This window comes from Centroberyx affinis, unplaced genomic scaffold, assembly GCF_046629955.1.
Source record: "Centroberyx affinis isolate AG114_WGS23_722 - 3 ecotype Tasmania unplaced genomic scaffold, CSIRO-AGI_Caff_v1 ptg003122l_1, whole genome shotgun sequence".
NCBI lineage: Eukaryota > Metazoa > Chordata > Actinopteri > Beryciformes > Berycidae > Centroberyx > Centroberyx affinis.
Window position 1 is genome coordinate 40,326 of NW_027281185.1, and position 23,218 is coordinate 63,543.

Here is a 23,218-nt window from a genome sequence, read left to right on the forward strand (position 1 = left end):
TCAAAACTGATAATGAGCTGTCTTTCATTGACTTTGTTTACTCAAGATTTTAATAGACTTGGCCCATGAGTCTGCTGGATAGATACTGGACTACTACCAAGTGGAGCTTATATAGAAAAAATCACTTTGTTCTTTTTTTTATGTGACTTTGATAGCTTTCTTGACCAGGTCTCTCTTAGCAGAGATTCTTCTCAATGGGACTACCTGGTTAAATAAAGTTTAAATAAAATCACTAACATGTTTGACTGGGACTCTTAGCAATGTAATAAGTATATTTCTGCCTAAAGGAAGTTCATTTATTGATTTCAGTGGAAGGTTTTAGATGTCACATGGTCTAAATGCCATTTCAGAGACTGTTTTCATCTTGCCAAGAAAACATTTCCAGGGCGAAGAATATTTGTAGTTCAAAGTGTTTCTGACCTATAGTGGAGTGAATTTGGAGGTTGGTCTGGAAATGTTGGTAGCAGTAACATAAAGGATTATGAAGTGAGACAATGTGACAGAGAGCTCACTGATTCAAATCCCCAGATCATGTAGGAAAATCATCCCCCCCTTGTCACCGGTTTGTGATACAGGGACGCTTAAACAAGTAGTGCTTTAGTGGAGCTGCATGTCTTCCAAAATTGAAATAAAAAAGGGAGATTCCCCCCATGCACATATTTAACATAACATTCTTCCTTTGTTTACATGAAGGGATCCTGATATTCCACAACTGCCCCTTGTGTGATATGATGTCTCCCCCCACTCCTCTTCCTCTCTGGTTTCGGCCCCTAAGTTCCCCAGTTTCCTGACCCACCTCTCTCAGCTCCTGCAGCAGGGCGCTGAGGTGCTCGTTGTCGGCCTGAGTGTTGGCTACGGTGGCCCGGTTGTGCTTGAGCTCCGACTGGAGCTCCAGGAGGCGACCCATGTAGTAGGCCTCCTTGGTGGCAGACTCCTGGAGCAGGGTCTCCTCGTTGGTCTCCCCATCTGCCGCCACCTTACGCTGGGTGGAGTAGGCCTGACCGAACGCCTGGGGGGGCAGGAGAGTTAACACAGGACAGAGAAAAGAAAGGGGTGAGTCATCTTGACAGGATTGGGCGATGCATCGTTTCTTATAACTGACAAAAAATGGTTGTTTCAGTCGAAAAATTATATATATTCATGTTGGAAAAAATGGCCAGTCTTTTTGAAGGCTTTAACAGCAACCTATAATTTGCTTCACTTTCATGCCAGTAATCATTTTGTAAGAGCATGTGTCACTTTTTCTGTGAATGTCACATTTTGGAATGAAACGTTTCCCCATAGCTATAATAAACACATAAAGGGCTCAGTAAGAGACACAACACAATGTCAGAGTCTCTCTTCAAGGATATTTCACCATCAGCCAGCCATGCAGCTCTAGATTTAGCAGCTCTAGCCATATGGTCTGAGACAACGACCTACACCGGTGTGTCCCCTCCCCACACACACACACACACACACACACACACACACACACACACACACACACACACACACACACACACACACACACACACACACACACTCATTTAGCAATGGTGACCCCCCCAGCTGCAGAAAAGTTGTCCCTACTGCTGTAAAAATCTGACACAAAGTCATTATCTAATATGATTACTCATATTTTATTCTATACTTATATGTATATTATTTTTTTCAGAAGCAGCAAGATGTAATTCACATCATCCTCTCCTCACACGATCATATCCTTCCTCTTCACTCAAATTTCTTTCAAAAAAAGAAAAACAAATGCTTTCTACTTCTGTCCTTATCTCTCATTTTATTGCTTTCCCCGACACTTATCCCTCACATCATCACTCTGTGGTCGCAGAAATATTGTCCACTACTTTGGCTCTGACCCTTAAGCTCTTTAATAGCTGCTGCTTGTGATCTAGGAACTGAAATTATTCTACTGTTGCACTCATTATAAGTCACTTTGGATAAGAGCTTCAGCTAAATGGCTGCAATGCAAATGTAAAATGTGGGATGGGTTTATCACTGGATCCCAAACCAAAGCTCCCCTCCCGCTACAAAAGATGTTAGACGAACCACTGCACAGACCATATAACAACTCAGAAAACATCTAATAACCCTGCAGGCAGTTCAGTGTTACGTGACAGTTAAAGATGTAGCCCTGTGAGAGGAGAGAGGAGGGGAACGAGCCAAGACCCAGAGGTCCAAAATGTAAATGGGCTTTAGTGGCCTCGTGATCACTGAGCTGTTACACATAAGCAGCCCGTTCCTAGCTCAGCTGAACGCCAAAGAACGAATTTTATAGAGCTAAAAAATCAATGAGAGGGGCAACGCCAGGCTGAACTTAAAGGAAAATTAAAGCGTAGAAAAAATGTATGGGAAACTTTCTCTCTCTCTCTCCTCTAAATCCCTCACTCTCCTTCTCCTTTCCGCAGAGAAAAGTCAAGTAGATGTCTGATTTTGCTTAGGCTTGTCTTCGGTCACCATGCTGTAATCACACTGCGTAAGCACAACGCACTGTAAGTAGCGCATTTTCCCATAGGGCCACTGTGTAAGTACAGTTTAATGCCAGGCCGCTAGGGATTTAGACCACCCAGGGCTATTCTCCATCCCTCTGTTCACTTGGCCAGTGGTGCGTTCACGACTGAAAACACTCTGGGATGTGTTTAATGAAGTGATTAATGAGCCTCCACTGACAACACAACTAAAAGCATTTTGAGACGTTTTTAGTAATATACACAATATTGTCTCAGGATGATGTACGTTCGTGATATATGTATGCAAATGGGGCTATTTTAAACCACAACAGGTACTTATAATAACCCTAACCAATACATTATCACTCTACTTTCTTGCTGTTAATTCTGTTCTTTTTCATCTTCTCTCTTTACTCCTTCTGTTTTAGATTTTCCCCCTTTTTCCCATTATTTACTTATTATTATTATCAAAAAATAGCTAAATTATTATTATTATTATTAATAAACTTTTTTTCTCCTCTCTCTGTTCTTTTCTAACAAGGGACTTACAGCCTCCTATGTTTTTTTTTGTTGTTGTTGCTTTGTTGTTGTCTTTTCATGTCATGTTTTGTAGCTTAGTATTCTTTTTCTCATTTATCATAATGTGTTAAGCTTGTTATTGTCCATGTCCGTGTCCATATGTACATTTTGTGTGAAATAATGAAAAAAAAAATGATAATGCGAATATGTCCGAGACAAAATATTGGTTCTGCTACCGAATCTCTGCACCCACAATCCCCCGAGAAAACTGGAGAGGAAGCTGGTGATGTATTATATGTGAAGTGAAACCATTTGTTCATGGCCACAGCTCTTCTCATACCAGCCATTACTTTGACACACTACACATAGAGCAACAATAAATACATGCCAACACACGGCAGCACAACGACATTTCCATTCACTAAACATGACAAGGAACCTCATGTTGCAATACGCCATCAAAATGCAACGCTACACACACAAGCACCAATCCAGCTCTACCTACGCTTTCCAAATTAAATCTTAGTTCCAGACAGTATCAGCCTCGATTTTTGTCAAGAGAGAATAATCTAAATGAAATAATATTTCCTCCCTCAGGGCCATTAAGGGCACCAGCACCGGGCTTTAAGTGGGAGTGTGAGAGCTGCTCAGTCAATTTCCTGCTGGCGTGGAGAGGAGAGACAGAGTGGGCCATTCTCCCTGCACCAGTGGAGACAGGAGGAGCCTGGCAGTGCAGAATCAGGTATAAAGACACACACACACACACACACACACACACACACACACACACACACACACACACACACACACACACACACACACACACACTCACACACACATACACCAAGCATCTCTGTCATTTCATTAGCACCAAACCCTATTACCGAGTTTCTCCTGCGGGTTTATATCCTGGCTGGTACCGAAAAGACGTCATGGAAACACAGAGGCTGGCCAAATGATATATTGATCACTGTTTCATTTGGTTCATATCAATATATCGCAATACAAAAATGTGACAATACGTGTCGTGGGGCAGAAAAATGAATCTAGATATTAGCTACATTTTATTCTGCTGTAGTAATCACAAATGAGAAGGCTTGACCATCACAGTTTCCCAAGCTCTCCATTGAAATGATATTATTTGCACTTTGTAATGACATTTTTAAATTGTTGTTTACAATCTAACAGGCCAATGCCATTGCTAGAAAGATTAGTGTCTCAGAAATAAACATAATTCTGCACAGTTGTACTTTGTTGTCATTGAACTTGTATTTATTACATCGTATCGTGTTTGAATCGTATTGTGAATCGTATCGATAAGCATATCGTCCCATCTCTACTCAAGAGGTATAGTGAAGCGAGACACTGCAAAAACAGAGAGAGAGAGGTGGGGATGATACATGACAAAAGTAATAAAAAACATGACTCAAGCTTCATAATGTAGCGAGTTCATGGCATCTATGTTTGCCTGTCAAAGGGTTTTAAAGAGAGATTAGAGAAGTAACTGAGCTCTGAATATACACTTCTACAGAGTAATGAAGTCCAGGGCTGTATTTCAAAATGTAGGGCTCTTCACTTTACAGTGAACATGATGAGGGCCACGCCCACCGCCGTCATATTGAAGGGTATTCCAATCCAAAGTGTGTAAAACTCGCCCCTTCAATTAAGGGCCCTATGTAACAGTCGTTTTCAAAGTGAGCAGGTGATGGTCACTTTGCTCCCACAATTCTTTGCAACGTCACAAGCCTAATCAAGAAAACGACGACAACAATGGCGGCGACCGGCAGCGAACAGTTCACGTACAAGTGTAATCATTAAAATAATTTGTTACCTTATGGGAGTTATGCAGTAGGTTTATAACTTACTCTGAAACCAATAAATGGCCGGTGAAAGCAGTTTATCCCGTGGACAGTGGACAGTCTCACAACACTGATGAGCGTCTGCCTTGTTGACACACATATGTGACGGCCCCGAAAAAAAACCCTACTCCCTGCGGCCCTTCAGAGTTTTAACTACGAAGGGAAGTGACTTCACAGGGTGTAGGGCGCAGGGATTAGCCCTCTGGAATGAAATGCAGCCCAGAGCTGCAGCGCTGCAATGTTATCTTTACCATGGTAACGTTTCAGCACCATGGACAGAGAAAATCCATGGTGAATCCAGTCCCCTGAATCTCTCATTTTCGCTGTCATTCCTATCTGCATAAAGGCAAAACGAGTGAATATGTGGTTAATGAGCAAATATGAATGATAATGTAAATTGTCAGGATTGTAGTTCAGACCCAAAAGCGGAAACACACCAGGCGGAGGCAAGGGTAAAAGTTCAATGGTCTTTACTGATCCAAAACCCAAAGTCCAAGTCCATACTATCCAGGCAACCGTACAAAACAGAGAGCAACGAGAGATTCCAGTAGGCAGATAAAAGGTCATAACAAGTCAGGCTACAAAAACCAGGAAACAGGCTGAAATGACACAGGGAAAAAATCACTGGGACAAACTGGCACATCAAGCTAAATGATAAGTGGAGACAGGTGTGCATAGATGGGCTGGCAGAAGATTGGCTGGCAGAGGAGGCGGAGACAAGGTGGAACAGGTAAACCAATCAATGGAGCTGAAGCAGGAGGGGCTGGAAGTAAGGGAACTGAGCAGAGACACACAGAGCAGAAAAGACAGGCAAAAGGCAACACAAAATAAACTGAATATGGGTCTAAATATGGAATAAATGAGAAAAATCAATGGACCTTGGCTGGATTCCTGACAGTAAATGAGCGATTCAAGGGAATGGATCCCAAGACCAGAAAGAAAACCCAGATTTAAGCAAGAGTTTGATCCAAAACAGAGATAGCATGTGGAAAGGCAGTGGGTGTTTGGCTAAATAATCCAAAGAAGCCTACTAAAAAATGTCATCTCCTCCTCCTATAGATAAATAAAGGCGTTGGTTTATTGCATGGAGTGAGTCAGCGCTATTCTTGGGAAGCCGTTAAGAGGAAGCGTAGGGAGAGAAAGAGAGATTGAGACTCGGAGAGGCACAGTCGCTCTCGGCGCTAACGAACAGATCTCGGTCAAATTAATATTTGAGATGGACTGGAATTGGATTTTGGGGACTGATTGATCTTATCTGGCACCAACAGCTAAACTGCTCTGAAAATGCAAACCTCACCCCAGTCACGACTGAAGCAGACAGGTAGATTTTAAACAGATTTTCAATAATATTTACTGTATATAATATAATACCACACTCAACCTCGCCTACCCATGCCAAGGTTTTGGAAATCTATTTTCAAAGCAACCTATCATACCATATCCAGTGTGTGTGTGTTGTGCCCAGTTTACATCTACATTTTCAAGATCTATTTTAAATTACAAAGAGCTCTTTGGAGCAAGCAGCAGATTGATCCAGGCTTTGTTTGAGGTTTGACAAACTGTCAAGTCCATCAGGGAGCTTTCACAGCAAACAACATTAATTTTTCCTTGTTAATGATTTGTATTTCATTTGCATTTTTTTTGTTGAATTTTTGATAAGGAGTACCTTCTGTTTCTTTTGGCAAGACTACAGCTGGTTTTAGTCAAAACCCTGCTGTGTGTTCATTGTCTGTATTGAAGATTTAATGATCATGTGTGCGCTGCTTTGTAGGGCTGCAACTAATGATTATTTTCATTATTGAATAATCTTTCAGCAATTAATCATTTAGTAAAAAAAATAATGACAAATGCCCATCACAAGTTACCAGAGTCCAAAGTGATTCTTAAAATTGCTTAGCCTACTTAGTCTGACCAGCAGACAAAAAACCCCAAAGTATTCATTTTATAATGATATGAAACGGAGAAAAGGAGCAAATTTTAGCATTTGTGAAGCTGTAACCAGCAAGTGTTTGGTATTTTTACTTGATACATGACTAAAACAATTCAAACGATTAATTTTCTGTCAATCAACTAATCGATTAATCGACTACTCATTTCAGCACTACTGCTTTGTGACCCCAGAACCTGTGAAATCCGTTCAAACCCCAAATCAAAAACGCATGTAGGTCAACGGGAAAATCATCCCATTTCCGCTTTTCTCATTTCCTAGAAAGAAAACCTCTAAAAGGTTTTAACCGGCTAGTAGCAATGTGTTAATCTGCTGCTTGCCTCTGATGTCACTTTGAGACCAGCGTCCTAGTTAGCTGACACAGTGCCTTACTGCCAACTCTGACTTCATCTCCTGTCTCAGACTGAAAGAGACAAGGACGAACACAACAGAGAGAGAGAGAGAGAGAGAGAGAGAGAGAGAGGGGGGGGGGGAACAGAAGAGACACAATGACAAAGAAAAACAGCAAGCAGCAGTTGAAACAGGAATCAGGACCAGAGAAGGAGGCAAAGCGGGAGAGAAAGAGATAGACAGCAAAGAAAGACAGCAAACAGCAGCAACAGAGAGGGGGGGGGGAGAGAGAGAGGGAGAGAGAAAGAGAGAGAGAGAGAGAGAGAGAGAGAGAGAGGGGGAACAGAAGTGGCAGCAATAGAGACAGAAATCAGGAACAGAGAAGGACAAAGAAAGACAGCAGACGGCAGAAACAGAGTGAGAGAGAGAGAGAGAGAGAGAGAGAGAGAGAGAGAGAGAGAGAGTGTGAGAGAGAGAGAGGGGAGACAGGGACAGAGGGAGGGAGCCAGAAAGAAAGAGCATGGATAAAGCGATAGAGCGATAATGAAAACACACAGCGGCCGACTGCAGCAGACAGGGACACAGAGACAGACAGTGTGTCCTACTAGCCCAGTCTCACAGGACCTGGTGGCCGGACAGAGAGAAATGAGCATTGATAGCGGCTGAAGGGATTCATCTCGCTCACACACACACACACACACACACACACACACACACACACAGACACACTTAATTTGCCGCTTCCCAAGCCCTTTCATCACTCTATTTCACCTCCCTCTCTCTACTCCATCTATCTCTCTCCTTTCGCTCTTCATCTATCCCCCCTGTGTCTTCACACCGCCGCTCGCCCGTCAGCATACTAATGCAGCCAGACTGGAGGTTTTCCCATAAAACTGTCTCTGGATAAGGACTTCAGTGTTGGTTTGTGGTGTGAGGACAGCCAGGACAGAGTTTGGTTTCAAAATGAGATAATCGCCATTTGGAGAAAGTGACGCCTGCTCTGACAAAATGGTTGATAGTGCAAAATTAAAACAAATTACAGCAGCTTTTAAAGGGTGATGACATCGTCACATGGTCAAACAGCCATTTGTATGGATGCACTCTGCTTGATTAATCGATTAATCGATTAGTTGTCAACTATTAAATTAATCGCCAACTATTTTCATAATCAATTAATCGGTTTGAGTCATTTTTTTAGAAAAATACGTCAAAATTCTCTGATTCCAGCTTCTTAAATGTGAATATTTTCTGGTTTCTTTACTCCTCTATAACAGTAAACTGAATATTTTTGGGTTGTGGACAAAACAAGACATTTGAGGACGTCATCTTGGGCTTTGGGAAACACTGATCAACATTTTTCACCATTTTCTGACATTTTATAGACCAAACATCTAATCGATTAATCGAGAAAATAATCGTCAGATTAATCGACAATGAAAATAATCGTTAGCTGCAGCCCTATATTAATCTATCCAAAGAAGTGATTCTCAAGATGAGAAACAAACACACCACTCCCCTTGCATATTTCTTTTAATATTTCTTCTACAGCTAACTTTGATGATCAACTTTTTGAGAAATTACGCTTTAGCAGCAAAACTAAAGATTTTAACATGGGTTTATGGCATTTTTACATCAATAGATTGGTTAATTTGTGCCATGTGACACCAATGCAAAATACTAGGTTGGTGCATCATGCAGCCCTTAATTTTAATTTGATCTGTCCAATCCAAACAGGCAGGCAAAGGCAGCCCAGGTTTATCTGTTTCTCTCTCTTTCCTCATCCTCTCAATTTTCACATTTACACCCTTGTTCTCTCTCTTTCTCACCATCTCCCTTCTCTCCAACCTCATTCACACTCTTTATATCTCTCGCTAAGGTTAGACGGTCATCCTGTAGACGGGCTCACAACACGCACAGTAAGAGTGTGAGCACAAACACACACACACACATGCATGCCCTGACACACATACACCAAGTTACCTCTGTCCCCATCGAAGCCAGTTGCATACAATTTACGTTATGTTTTAGGCATTTAGCCGACACTCTTATCCAAAGTGACTTATTATGAGCGAGCAGGAAGGAGGTCAATGTCTTGCTCAAGGACTTTTCGGCAGAATGTTAAAGGGGTCGAACCTGTGATCCTTTGGTAACAATACAGTCTTACTACTTGACCATTCTGCTGCCTGAACAACACTTCCTCAAGCATCAGGCCTACTATCAGAGTCATAGGCGAGGACAGTAAAACCAGCAAACAGAGCAGCATTTATACCACTGAGCTATTTCTGGGCTCTGAAACTGCCAGACTGTGAAGCCTTGTGAATATGTGAATGACTGTAATAATACTGTCAACCACAGTCTAACCACCCTGCAGAATGATGTTATAAATAGGAATTATAAACTGTGTTCCAGCCTAAGGATAAACTGTGTGACATGTCAACTTCCAAATTCGTGTTACGGGTCTATTTTTACCACTGTAGCAAAGTCGAATTGGTTGCAGACTACACTAACAAAGCTTAAACCTTCAAACCTTCACAGAAAAGTTTGCCTGCAGATTCCTACTGCTGCTGTTCCTACTCATTTCACTGCTAACCTCCCACCATGAGGTCTGGTTAGATCGATAGGTGGGACATGCTAAATATCACTGCCAGGTAGCTGACAGTAGGCTGTGTGGATGCCAGTGTGTGTGTGTGTGTGTGTCCCAGGCCCCCGCTGGATGACTGAATGCAGGAGGGCTGCCAGTACTCTGAATCAAGGTCAGTTCACTGCCAATTATGCTGCACTACATGCAGGAAACACACACACACACAAAAGCACACACACGCATCATTATTTAATGGCTATCTCCCTCTCTCTCCATGCAGGTGGTCTAATTTAAAACCCAGGCTAGCAGCAGGCATTCCCTAACCTTTCTAACCCCTTTCTGTCATCTGAAGACAGTTCACAGTGCATACAGGAACTTCCTTCAGTGGCTATAGATACACACAGGTGGGCAGCGTTTACTGTAAAGTTTACATTTGATCAAATCCCTGCTAATGACACATTCTCATATCTCACTCGTTAGAATGACATTTTTTTAAAGAAACAAGACATTTTGTTGCCCTATCATAACGCTATTGTGTATCTGTATGGGTTATGTACACAGTGATTCCAAGAGTTCAGTCGATCAATTTGCAGTTGAAAATGTCTTAAAGTGAAATAAATGTAAGGCAGCAGTGAGGTAACATTGGGAATGTAAGAGCATGCTGTACCAGAGTTATTGATTGGAAAGGAATTCAAATATGTATTGTCTGATATGATTTTGGACAGCTCAATCAATACATGTCAACATGAACAACTGACCGCCTCCCAAAACATGACAACACAGAACCAAGACTCACATCTGTAGTTATGATAGTTAGAATGATAAACAGATTTTTTGTTAAGGAACCAAATTATTTTACAGCACTTTTGGCAACGTATATCAGCACCTTGTTTCAACAGAGCTGAAACACCAATATTCGATGAATATTAATGGTGGAAACTTAAATCTTGATATATGATTATTAGGGATGGGACGATATATCGAAATTGAATATATCGCAATAAAAAATGTGACAATACGTATCGTGGGGCAGAAGAAAAACGAATCGTGATATTAGCTCCATTTTATTCTACTGTAGTAATCACAAATGAGATGCTTGACCATCACAATTTCATAAACTCTCCATCGAAATTTTGTAATGACATTTTTAAATTGTTTACATTCTAGCAAGCCAATGCCATTTCTAGAAAGATTTGTGGCTCAGAAATAAACACAATTCTGCATAGTCAGACTTTGTTGTCTTTGAACTTTTATTTATCCCTAATAATTATACATGAATTAACTGTGCAGCCTTAATCTGAAGTGTCATGACACTTTCCGGAGCTGTTCCATTTACAGTGAATTGGAGACTGACTTAGCAGGCTCAAACAAGTTCTTTTGAGGTTTTACACTTTTTGTTCCCCATGGTGATGCTAACAACACTGAACTAGAAAGTGTGTCCATGACCTTGGAAAATCATCATGTGGCTCTCGTCGTCCCTGGAGCCGCTCCAGAGAGGCTGTTGATGACATCACTGATTACAGCGTGTGTTCAGAGGGGGCCTGAAGACCGAATCGACTAAAAATAAATGAATGCAGAGGCGATTCTGTGTGTGATTTCTGTGATTACAAATTACAGCCCTCGCTCTCTTGTCGCAGATCTACAAAACACTTGTTCATGTTTACAAATCTGAACTGTGTGAGATTCCAAAATGTCTGTTCAGATCTGGGGTGGATTTCCACTTACAGGAATACATTGGCTTTTTTTTTAGCAAAAATGCTTCTTGGTCATTTTGCTGTTGTTTGATGAGAAGATGGCTGGTATTTTCATGTCTTTGGTGCGGTACAATGCATTTTGATGATGCTTCGCTGGCTTTCCAGGCTTTTGTCATTATCCTGCACAGTGGTAAGCTGATCACAGAGTATGTATCCCTTTAAAACTTGTAAAGCAATATGTGTCCTGATTTCAGAGCAAGCCCCTCAAGGAAATAATCTGAGAATTATTGCCTTAATTTGTATGAAAGGAACTATCTCCCCCTCCTCTCTCTCTTTCTTAAGTCTCATGGATCAATATAAACCCTGCAGACATGGGAGAGACAGAGAGTGAGAGAGAGAAAGAGAGAGAGTATCCTCAGTATCCTCTTCTATCTAGGAGAGCGAGACAAACAGAGAGAAAGACAGCAGCAGAGAGAGAGGGAGAGAGAGGCAAAGGGAGGAGGAAAGAGAGAGACACGGAGAGAGGAGAGAGCGGAGTTTGATATAGGATCAGAGAAACACTGCAGTGTTAATGGATGGATGGTTCCCTATTCAAGTGAACAAGGTATTAAATAAGTTTACTAGACAGTAGTTTGTGTTTGTGGACCCAGGAAAAACTGCTGTGTCTTCAATCTGTTCAGTATCTTACATCCTAACCATACTGTGTACTGTTGAAACCTACAACTTTAGTGCATACAGAATCAGAAACACTAACTATAATTCATACTAATGGTTCTGCTTAAGTGGTAATCATAATAATAAAGTGGAGATTTTTTTTTTTTAATTTGGTGACATCTTTCTGCACTGCACTTCCCAGAGATCACCTGTCAATCAAACAGTGTGGGCGGGACTGTTATATCTTCTGTTGATGCAGTTTTAGTTTCTCTCTTCTTTGTCTGTTCAGCCATGGCGGCTATCGCTGCTCATGCTAACTACCCAATTCTTCTTCTTCTGTTTATTCCAAACAAACAGCTGTTCCTGCTGCCAGAAACTTAAAGCGCATCACTTCCTGTGCGCCGCCAGAGGATATTTTCCTGAGAAAGACACTACCAGACACCAATTGTCTAGAACAGCAAATGTAAAAGCTTTCATCAGCTGGGTATAGGTTGAATCACTATTGTGTTTATCAAAGAGTAGCAAAACTGACATTTATTTAGAAATACAAGAATCCTAACATTAGACACTATCTACAATACATGTGCTGTATAATGTAGCATCCACAGCATTAAAAATAAGAACATGCTAAATGACAATTTCAATATACTACAATATACTAATATACTACAACAATATACTTCAGTTTACTATACTGAAGCACAAACACAAATGCTTGTCCAATGTCATGTTGTATACTGTCCAGTGAAGAAGAAATGAAAGAGGAGACGAGAGTCGGTAAGTAATCAAATAATTCCTTACTGACTTCCTTCAGTTCACTCTCCCCCTCTTTGTTTTGGTTTGCTCATAACCTGAGTGTGTGTGTGTGTGTGTGTTTGCGAGGGCGTGAATGTGTGTGTGTGTGTGTGTGTGTGTGTTTGTGAGACAGTGAGTGTGTGTGTCAGCCTGCTAGCTGGGGAATGGTAAGCATCCCTGTCATATCCAGTACAGATCGTGTTATCCTTGTGGGAAGAGACGGAGAAACAATACCTCATACTGCTCACCCCTCCCTCCCTCCCTCCATCCACCTCCACCATCCACCGTCTCTCTCTCTCTCTCTCTCTCTCTCTCTCCCTCTCTCTCTACCCCCCAACCTCCCTTCGATCGCCCTCCGGTGTCCTTTACAGAGGCGGACAGCCAGCCAACGATCTCCCCTTTGCTCCCATTCCATTCTTCTGAAAACAGGAATTAGTAGAGGCGAGAGAGAGAGAGCTTGGGGAAGGAGAGAAGGAGGGATGGAGGAGAGAAAGGAAAAAGGGGAGGGGTGGAGGCAGGAGATGCAGGAGGGAGAGACGGAGGAGGGACAGGGAGGGAGGGGGGATAATCTCGTTTGATTGCGCTTTCTATCACTCCCTTGGCGCAGGCCCTTTGTTTTACTTTCATCCCCTCTTTCCCTCTCCCTCTCTCCATTGTTCTTCCCGCCACTCCCCCTTTCCCTTCTCCATTTCTTCACCCATCATAACACTATCGAAAAGAGAAACATGGAAAAATTATAATTCTGACATGTACAAAGCATAGAAATCCAGGCCCAGGCATGAATGTGTGTTGTATATTTGAATTTTGAATTAGTTAGTAGTAGTTAGTAGTTAATTTTAAATAAAGGGACACCTTCTACAAATGATTGGTAGAAAAAAAAACATAACCATATTTATATTTTAACCATATAACCATTTATTTTGCATAACCATAACTTTGCAGCATATCAAATTATGATTTTTGTTTTGATTGGAAAAATCACAACATTTTACAGACTTGACCATGTATATTTTAGAACTAAGGTATTTTATTTCCCCAAAATGGATATATAGTGTTTTGGAATAGTCCTCTTCATATAAAATGCCATTTCATTTTATATGAAGAGCAGAGAGATGGTAAAGATAAAAAGGTAGAGAAGAAGATGGTAGAGAACATGAATGATGTTGCACCTTCCATTTCATCTCATTTCAAATGTCTCACAGTCTTTGCTAAGGTATAATATCCCCATTTTTCTCTTCAACTAAGTTTTCCCAGCCAATCGTGCTGTGGAGTTTGTTTGTTTTTTAAATGCACACATGCTTTGTGTGTCATTGTTCCCCTGGAGTCGTTCTACCATCTTGCTATACTCAAGCCTATTTTGACCAAAAACTGGTTTACTGTTGGCAGCAGCCCCAGTATATCTCAACGACTATGTGGGAGAGCTCTGATTGCACTGGCAAACCCTTTCACATTTGACAATAGTGGCTGACAGAGGCAGAGAAATCACCAACCCACAGTCCAATCACCATCCCGCCATCAAAAGTACTCAAGGCGTTTGTAATTCAGCGTATGAGAGCCACTGATCCATCCATCCCCTTTACTCCTCTATATATCTTCTTCTCTCTTTTCTCAAAATCCAAACACAGTGAGAGATGATGATGAAAAATGGAGGACTCTTTGCTCAGGAGTCAGTGGGTTTATGTTGGGGAAAATCATGACCTCATATTTAATGAATAATTCACCAAGTCCTCACCACCGTGTGTGTGTGTGTCTGTGTGTGTGAGTGAGTGTGTGTGTGTGTGCATGTGCGCAGACACGTTTGCAGACATGCATCTTCTAGACATCCAGTCTGCCCTTAAGTGCTTGTGAACATGTGGCTCTGTCAGGTTCATAACTCAGCCAGGAGCAGAGGGGTAGAGACCAGCCAGGACGGCCTGCAGTGGAACGCTATAGCTGCTTAGGAGCACAGGTCCAAGGGTTATCTAAAGTTTACAGACCACTGAAGCTATTTTGTAAAGATACACCATGATCCTGGGTTTAAAATGCTTTAATATTCACTTACTGTAAATTACGGAATCAAACTTAGGCTGAGAGTTTGTCAACAAAACAACAGAATTTGACAAAATCACTGATTAATGCTCATATCATTCACTACAATATATAACTGTGAGAGAGGACTTCAGTGTTGATTTAAGTAATACTGAGTTGTCAAATAGCCTTCAGTGTAGTTTTTTGCCAAAAATACTCCTTGACAGCAAAAACTGAGGGATACTTTCCAAGGACTTTGTCATCTTTTAATGCAACCATCATGAGTTTTCTTCCCCAATATCGACAGAGGGATAGGATTTATAACCCACGGGTCGGTCAGGCCCCACTACATCCTAAACCTCGGCGAGCGAGACAGAAAGCTGACTTGGAGTCAGTGTCCGGTGACAACAACTCGGGGAGGGAGGCGTCCCATTGGCTGCCGGCACGCGTGTGACGTAGCAGCGGAGTAACAGAGCATCCCTTGGGCCGGTCCCATTGCAACATTCTGTTTTTAGCCTTGACAGCGCCGCTAATGCACACACTGCATTTTTCATCACCGCTCCGCTCGTCACACCCACTGCTCCCACCACACACGACTACAAAACCTCTCCCACCCCCCCCCCCCACCCCTCTTCCTCCTGTCTGTACTTGCTGCCCTGGCTTTGATGTGCAACCACAAAGCCCTCGCTCCTTTGAAGAAGCCGTTGTTTGTAGATTGGTCGTGAACCCTCGCTGTGACCAAAACCCAGCAAAACAGGACTTAGCGACAGCACTGTGTCTCAAAAGCCTGAATTATGCAGAAAACTACCTCAGAAGCACAGCGGTTACCTGCTCTTCCTGGTTATCACCCTCTTAAAGGTTAAATGTGGAATATTTCTGCTTTACTGAAGCATAGTATGAGTGAAAGTGAAACAAAGTGAACAGCCACGGTGCTACAGTAGATTTCTGCATTCAGAAATACAGGACCGGGCCGAGGCTGTGCGTTTTTGTTGTTGTTTGAAGGCCCTCCTACCACGCCAAAGTCCATTCAAATATCTGGCAATGTTTTTGCCTTACTTATCAGTAAAAAACACACATCGGAAAATATAATTTGAAACTTTATTACTACTCGGTAGGGTCTTCTAAATTCGGCATGTATAAAATCCTCCAAACATCTCAAATAGTAATGGACCGGTCCATTTATGCGCTGGGGAAGTGGTGTTAACTTCACGCACAAAATATAAGTCAGTATTCTCTGTGGGTTCAAGTACTACAGGTATGTAAGAGACAAATTATATATATCTCCAAAATCACTGAACTTATCCTTTAACCCTTAACCTAACCTAACCTAACCCTGAGTCCTAAACCAAACTAGACCCTTAGAGAAGTGAAGACTGGCAGAATGTCCTCACTTTGGAGGATTTTCCTCATCTGTCTATCCTTGTGAGGACATGTGGGCCTCATAAGTACAAAAGAACACAAAAACACACACACACACACACACACACACACACACACACAGTAAGCCACAGTGAGTGTGGAGACATTAACCCCTGTGTTGACCTCTCTGTCTCGTGCCTAACAGGAAGTCTGGTGGCACCGTGTCAATCACGCCAGATGCCAAGGTATTAGTAACAGAGATGCTGCTACAACAGAGGAGGCAGCATGGATAGGATGCTGATATGGGATGGAGTATGGAACAAGCTCATCAAACAGTCAACAAAAACACAGAGGCGGAAAATAACTAATTATGCTGATCCTAATGATTTTGTCTGAAAGATGACCTTGTGAAAACTTCACTTGCATAATTCCTTGACTCATATTTCCACTTGAGTGAAATCTCACTGAAGTAACTGCACTCCTACTAAATATTTCAGCACTCTTTTCACCTGGGCAAAAATACAGTTTCCCAGACAAAGAAAATATTTGACAGAGGAGAGGGAACTACAAACCCTTCTCTTTGGTCAGCAGCCATGATTTATCTTCACAGCCAAGAGATGAAATTGTTTCATCTCCAAAAAAATCTACTCTTCAGAAATGCAGAACATTGTTATTTTCCCACTCACGATTACGCTATTGGCTTTTGAAACAGTGACAAAACCTATTTAGCATATAAAAGGATACACTTTAAATTCACCTACCATCCCAAAAAACACACAGAAAGTTATAATGAGTTGGGAATTATGGAGAGACATGCGAGGTTGGGATTAAAGGGATGGATTAATGTCTATGTTTGATTGATTCATGTAGAAAAATAAAAAGACGCTTAAATATATCTCACACTGTATCATCATCACCTTATCTATTATTCATCTTCCATACTTGAACTGGCGTTGAGCCTAATCACAAACAGCAGAAAGTGGAGATTAAGCTCACTGTACAAATCAATGTAATGAACTCCTGTAGAGCAAGCTAATTAGTAGTGAGCTGTGGCTAGCTCTTTACAGCCCAGTAATGGAGCCGTGTGAGGCTTCCTCCTGCTGTGAAACCCTCAGTTATTAGATTGAACCAGCCAGTCGATGTCACCCAATTAGCTAATGTGTATGACAACAACAAAATGAAGGGCTGAAAGCAACAAAGATGGGGTCTCGAAAATGTCCATCTAACAAATCATCTCATAGTCGGTCTGAAAATCTTGGCAGTGAGATGAGATAACTTTGTTTTCAACGCAGTTTCAGTTATTTTTCTAGAAACAAGAATAAAGTTCTTGAAACTAGGTGGAAAAAGGCATCACTCCACCGACATCAAGAAAATGCCACTGGATTTAATAAAATCCTTGATTCATGTAGATTTGCATTGGATAAAAGTGAAACTATCTCACCCCTTGGCAGATTTTTTTCAATTTTCACTGAGAAGAAGAATAATCTAAGACTGAATACAAGACTAGATGAACTGTTACAATATATTTTTTTCCTAGAGAATTGTGTAACAGTGTTAGTTTAGTCACAATAGATAGATAGATAGATAGATAGATAGATAGATAGATAGATAGATAGATAGACAGATAGATACATAGATAGATAGATAGATAGATAGATAGATAGATAGATAGATAGATAGAGAATTATATTGTGAATGGTACTTATAATCAGAGTTGCTTGCAAGTATGTATGCCTATGAAATAGTAATGTTTCAGTCTACCACACGCTTCAATGTTTAAAGTATGCTGAAGTGAATCATTTATAGAAAAAGCTATTTATATAGAGTTAGACTTGATGCCCTTTCATCCAGCATTCCTCACAGTTGAGCCGAACTCCAACGGAAAACACTTAAAGTGCCTGCTGAGTTTCCGCTAGTGATGGAGGTCTGACCTTATGAGTCGACTCCTGGTGAGGTGGAAAATAAGTTTTGATCTCATTCTTTCATTTCAGTGTAAATACAGGGCTGCAAAAACAAATGATTTTTGAAAACACTTTATTAGTTTAAAAGGTTAGTTTCAATTTGGGAGTGTTTGCAGGTTCTCCTACTGTATATAGCTTAAATCTATTGCAGACAAGCATGTGAAAGGATCTGGTTATGTATCAATTCACTGTTACCTTCAAAAGAGTGTTGCATCATTAATTAAAAACCTCAAAAAAACACAATATTGACAATTTTACTTTTGAAAAGGCTGCAGTTTGTTTTACTCAGGGGGCTGGGTGTCCTCCAGAACAAGGTATTACGGTTCTGTGCAGAATTGCAGTTGCACATTGTAGAAAATCCTTCATTATATTCAAAACAAGTCCAAATTCAGAAAAAAGGCACAATGACAGTGTGAGAAACTGATTTTGTGGATTCACTGCTGTTTTTTTTCTCAATTTTTGCATCTAAGTAAAGCTGCTGTCTCCTTTTGCAAGTAATATTACTGTCTCTTTTATCATCTTTTCCAGTTCATTCTCTATGGAGCTGTGAGGTATGATATGACAAGAAAGGTAGACAGTAGAAACTCTTCTTGGTTATTTCTAACTTTATGGAAGACAGCGACTGCTCACTATAGTGTAGACCAGACTGCCATAGGGCCCAGAAATATCTGAAAGCTAAACTTCAGTGTCATTAGCCTTTTAGTGAAACTAATAAACTAATTTATGAGGTATTACCCCTCTCACCATTTTCCCAAACAGCATGCCTTGCGACAGAGAAGATCAATAGCAGTCAACTGAGACGAAATGAGAGGTATCGTGTTAGCGGTGTTGGAATGGAGACTGGATGAAGATGGTGTGCACAGATAGACGGGTGCAGCCCATGAGAGGTATAGGGGAAGGAGAGAGTTTATAGAAAGGAGAGACAGGAGGGAGACAAAGGGTGGAGGACAGAGAGACAGGAGGCAGGGAGATATGAGGTTAGGAAAGAGAGAAGTGAAGGGGGAAAGAGTAAAGAGCTTCACATCTTCTGAGAATGAGATTTACATATTAGCCTGAAAAGACAATCCCCTGTATTTAATGCAAGACGGCAAAGGTCTCAGTCACGACTCTGCATGTGTTTGCCATATAGCCGTCACATGCGAAGGAGAGAAGCAGAGTGGGAAAGGAGGAGAAACAGGCTTGTAGCTGGGAGATTACTGGTTTTAATGGAAGAATTGGCTGGGAACATGTGGGTGAGGAACGTGAATGGACAACGCTCTCCCCTCCCTCAGCAATTATGTCGAAGTTCCCTTGAGCAAAGCGCTGAACCCCCAACTGCTCCAGTAGAGCTGCAAAGTGGCCAAGAGTGCAAGACTGTTGTAGTACTGGGCAGCTTCCAAGTATGTGTGTGTGTGTGTGTGTGTGTAACCTTCCCTTCTCCGGCAATTACTCCCACAAGCCATTGCTGTAAATAACAATATGTCCTTTGTCAACTTGCCTGTTTAAATAAGGGTTAAAAATACTATTAACACGTCATATGTATTAATTGGGACTGCTGGCTGCTTCCTCGATGTCTCTCAGCCAATATCATGGCTCCTCAGACACACACACACACACACACACACACACACACACACACACTGACCTTCAGCATGTAAACGCGCAGTCAGCTTCTGACTCAACGCCTGTCGGTATTACAGCTAACAAACCGGTGAATTAATGTTGCCATGCATTACCATACATGCAGGAAAATGCTGTTCTCTGATGCATATCGATCGAGAAAAATGAGTTGATCACAAGTCAACCCAGCACAGTTCATTAGCTGAGATTGATTATCGGACTGAGCAGAAGTAAATCACCTCCCAAGGCCGACGGTGAAATAGATTACTGTGCAGACTTACATGAACATGATCGTCAGAAATTGTGCCATAAATTGAGGCTAAATGCACTTTGAATGATGGGAGTTGAAAGGTTGCTTGTTTGATCCCCAGAATCGACAGTGTGCCTACTGCCTGAGTGCTCCTGAGCAAAGGCACCAAACCCCCATGTGCATGCACCAGCCTGCATGGATGGATTACTGAACGGGCCAACCGGGCACAGGCCCACGGGCCCAAGAGCTCAGGGGGGCCACTAAGCCAGAGCCTGATACATGATGATGCTGTCACTAACTTTACATTTACTGCCCAGTCACAGGGCTTAGTCATTTATATCAACACCAATATTCCCCCTATAATAACCTAAACATTTGTTTTGAAGGTGTCACCATAGCACTGTCGAAGTGAGTGTTCCCCTCAGTTTATCTATAGTGCTTTAGCAGTAAAGCGCTGCATTATTGTCCAAAGGCCTCGTAATGTAAAGTCATGGTTTACGAAGACCCCAAAATGTTGTTTTCCACTCTGTCAGAATAGGGCCCACTGAGTAGGTATCTGTGCCCAGGGTAGGGCTGGGCGATATATCCATATTATATCGATATCGTGATATGAGACTAGATATCGTCTTAGATTTTGGATATCGTAATATCGTGATATGGCATAAGTGTTGTCTTTTCCTGGTTTTAACGGCTGCATTACAATAAAGTGATGTAATTTTCTGAACTTACCAGCCTGTTCTAAAACAGGGAAGGAAACCCTGTCTTTGCATTTTATTTTGATCACAGTCTTGTTTTAATAAAAGTGCTTGTGACATCTCACATGTGGCTTTGACTTACAACTGAACATTTAGCCTACTTCGTAGAAAATACCGAGATATATATTGTGTATCGCCATTCAGCCTAAAAATACAGAGATATGATTTTTGGTCCATATCGCCCAGCCCTAGCCCAGGGGCCCTTTGTCTCATAATCCGCCTATGCCAGCCTGCACCGAGGACCTGTATCAGAAACAATTATACTATCATACAAATACTGTGATACCACAACTATCAGGCAGCTGGTTGCAAAAAGTCCCTGTGGCTGTACATCCTTGTAAAACAAAATCAAACATATAGGTAGGTACAGTATAATAGTCTGCAGTCTGACAATTTCTGGTGCTTGAAAAAGTGGTGTTGTTTTTTTTTTTTAAATACAGGGAAAGTTTTCCCTGCTTCACATTTACGCAGTTACATTCGCACCATCCCAGTACAACCAGTGTTTCTCATTCACTTTCCCCACCCGAATTTTCCCAAACCAGTCTGAGGATTCGAACCAGCAGCCTTCCAGTCACAAGCTTGTTTCTCTAACTTCAAGGCTGAGTGACAATATACTGATGCGTGGAAGACAGTCTGCTGTAATCTGGCTGCCATGCGTCACCCATGGCAAATCCAGATTGGTGATGGGTTTGGTCAAATGCCTCATGTAATGTAAAGTGCTTTGACAACTTGGAGTAGCACTTTGCAATGCAATATATTTTGCAAACCATTAATATGGAGGCACTGATAGCCTAATGGATAGACAGTTGAGCTTGTGACCAGAAGGTTGCTTGTTTGAATCCACAATCCATCTGAGGAAATGTGAGTGGTGGAAGTGAATGAGCTTTCTCCTGCCGCAACAAGTATGTCAACAAAGGCCTGTTGTACTGGGCAACTCCCAGGTGTGAGTTTGTGTATATGTGTAATACACCCAGTCCCTGCAACTACTCCCACACGTTGTAAAGTAAAGGGACTCAGTCGATTTGCCATGGTAACTAAGATTTGTAAAATGAGATTTGAAACAATGGCGTACATTGTTTAAGACATGGTCAAGGGAAAAGTGAGAAATTCAGACCTGCTCTTCGCCCACTTCCCTTCATGCAAGGACTTCTACTTTTGACTCTCTACAATACATTTTACTCTAGTATAACTTGAAGTGAGCCATCACTAAATTGTCTGAGAGATTTAGGAATTCAATAATGTCTAAAAGCTTGTTAACCTTGGCTTGTTTACATGTGCAATGCTACTACTGTACCCAAAGTCTTTTGTCCCTGTCAGTCACAAAGTTTACAACCATATGCAGCATCTGAAAATGTCCACACTAAAATATATTCCCTTATGAACTTTTCCATCATTCATAACAGAGTGATAGGCTATCATTACTTCCCCCCCTTTACTTTTGTCATTACCCCTCTAAATAGCAGACTGAGGTTGAATTAGTATCCAAAACTGTGATAACGTACCTAAAATCACACCACAATCTACAATCAAATGTGTTTCCATCATAAAGTTTAAATAAAGTCGAAATATCTTCATTTGTGTGATTTTATTGAGCAAAATGCTGACAAAACATTGGACGTCAACGCTGTCTGGTTTCTAACCGAGTCCTGATTTTTTAAGCTAGGAGAGGACACCAACCGTCAATTTTGTAGGGTGTAGCGTTACGTGTAACGAATTACTGCCAAGAGAGTAGTAAGTAAAGTAACTACATGACGTTTCCAATGGCTAATATAATGTAAAGTAATACCATGAAATGACTTTGCTTTTTATGGTATCAAGCCCTAGCATTAGCCATAACCGTGCTGAACCGACCTCTTGTAACGTTAGCTGCACCAGTTTCTGCCTGAGTCATTTTTGTTGGGTGTAACGGAAAAGGTAATGAGTAACGTAAGGAATTACTTCTCCCAAGAGTAACTTGGTAATTAAAGTAACGAAAGACGTTGCTTTTGAAACGAGTCGTGAGAAATGCATTACTTTTTCGAGTAACGAGTACCAGACTGGTCATAACCCAGCTGAGCGTAACGTTACTTGTAGCTAACTTCGCAAGTTAATTTTGTGGGGTGTAACGGAAAGTTAATGCCTTGTGTAACGAATTACTGCTCCCAGGGAGTAGTTAGTAAGTAAAGTAACGACATTGTTTTTTAAATGAGTCATGACTAGTAATGCGTTACTTCGACACACACTGCTGGTCACTGAGCCCACCTCTTGCAGCTGCTCCAGCTCCAGCCTGAGCGCCTCCTGCTCGGCCTCCAGATCCGCACACTGCTGCTTCAGGGTCTGGTTCTCCTCCAGAACCACCAGCCCGCACTCCGCCGCCCGGATCTTCTCCCGGTTGGCCTCGGCCAGCTCCCGGGTCAGCCGCTCCACCTCGGCCCGGCACTGCTCCACCGTTTCCCCGCATCCTCCTCCTCCCGCGGCCAT

General features: G+C 41.7%; 1 protein-coding gene across 6 annotated transcripts in view; it reads right to left on the reverse strand.

Annotated features, from left to right (window-relative positions):
* The window catches only part of LOC139659485 (protein bicaudal D homolog 1-like), a 33,509-nt gene extending 10,291 nt beyond the window's left edge, over positions 1-23,218 (reverse strand). For all 6 annotated transcript variants that reach the window (XM_071537777.1, XM_071537778.1, XM_071537776.1 and 3 more), the window contains exons 1-2: positions 23,000-23,218; positions 797-1,009 (exon numbers count right to left, since the gene is read on the reverse strand). In XM_071537777.1, the coding sequence (XP_071393878.1) occupies positions 797-1,009; positions 23,000-23,218 (432 nt within the window). The remainder of the gene's footprint in view (positions 1-796; positions 1,010-22,999) is intronic.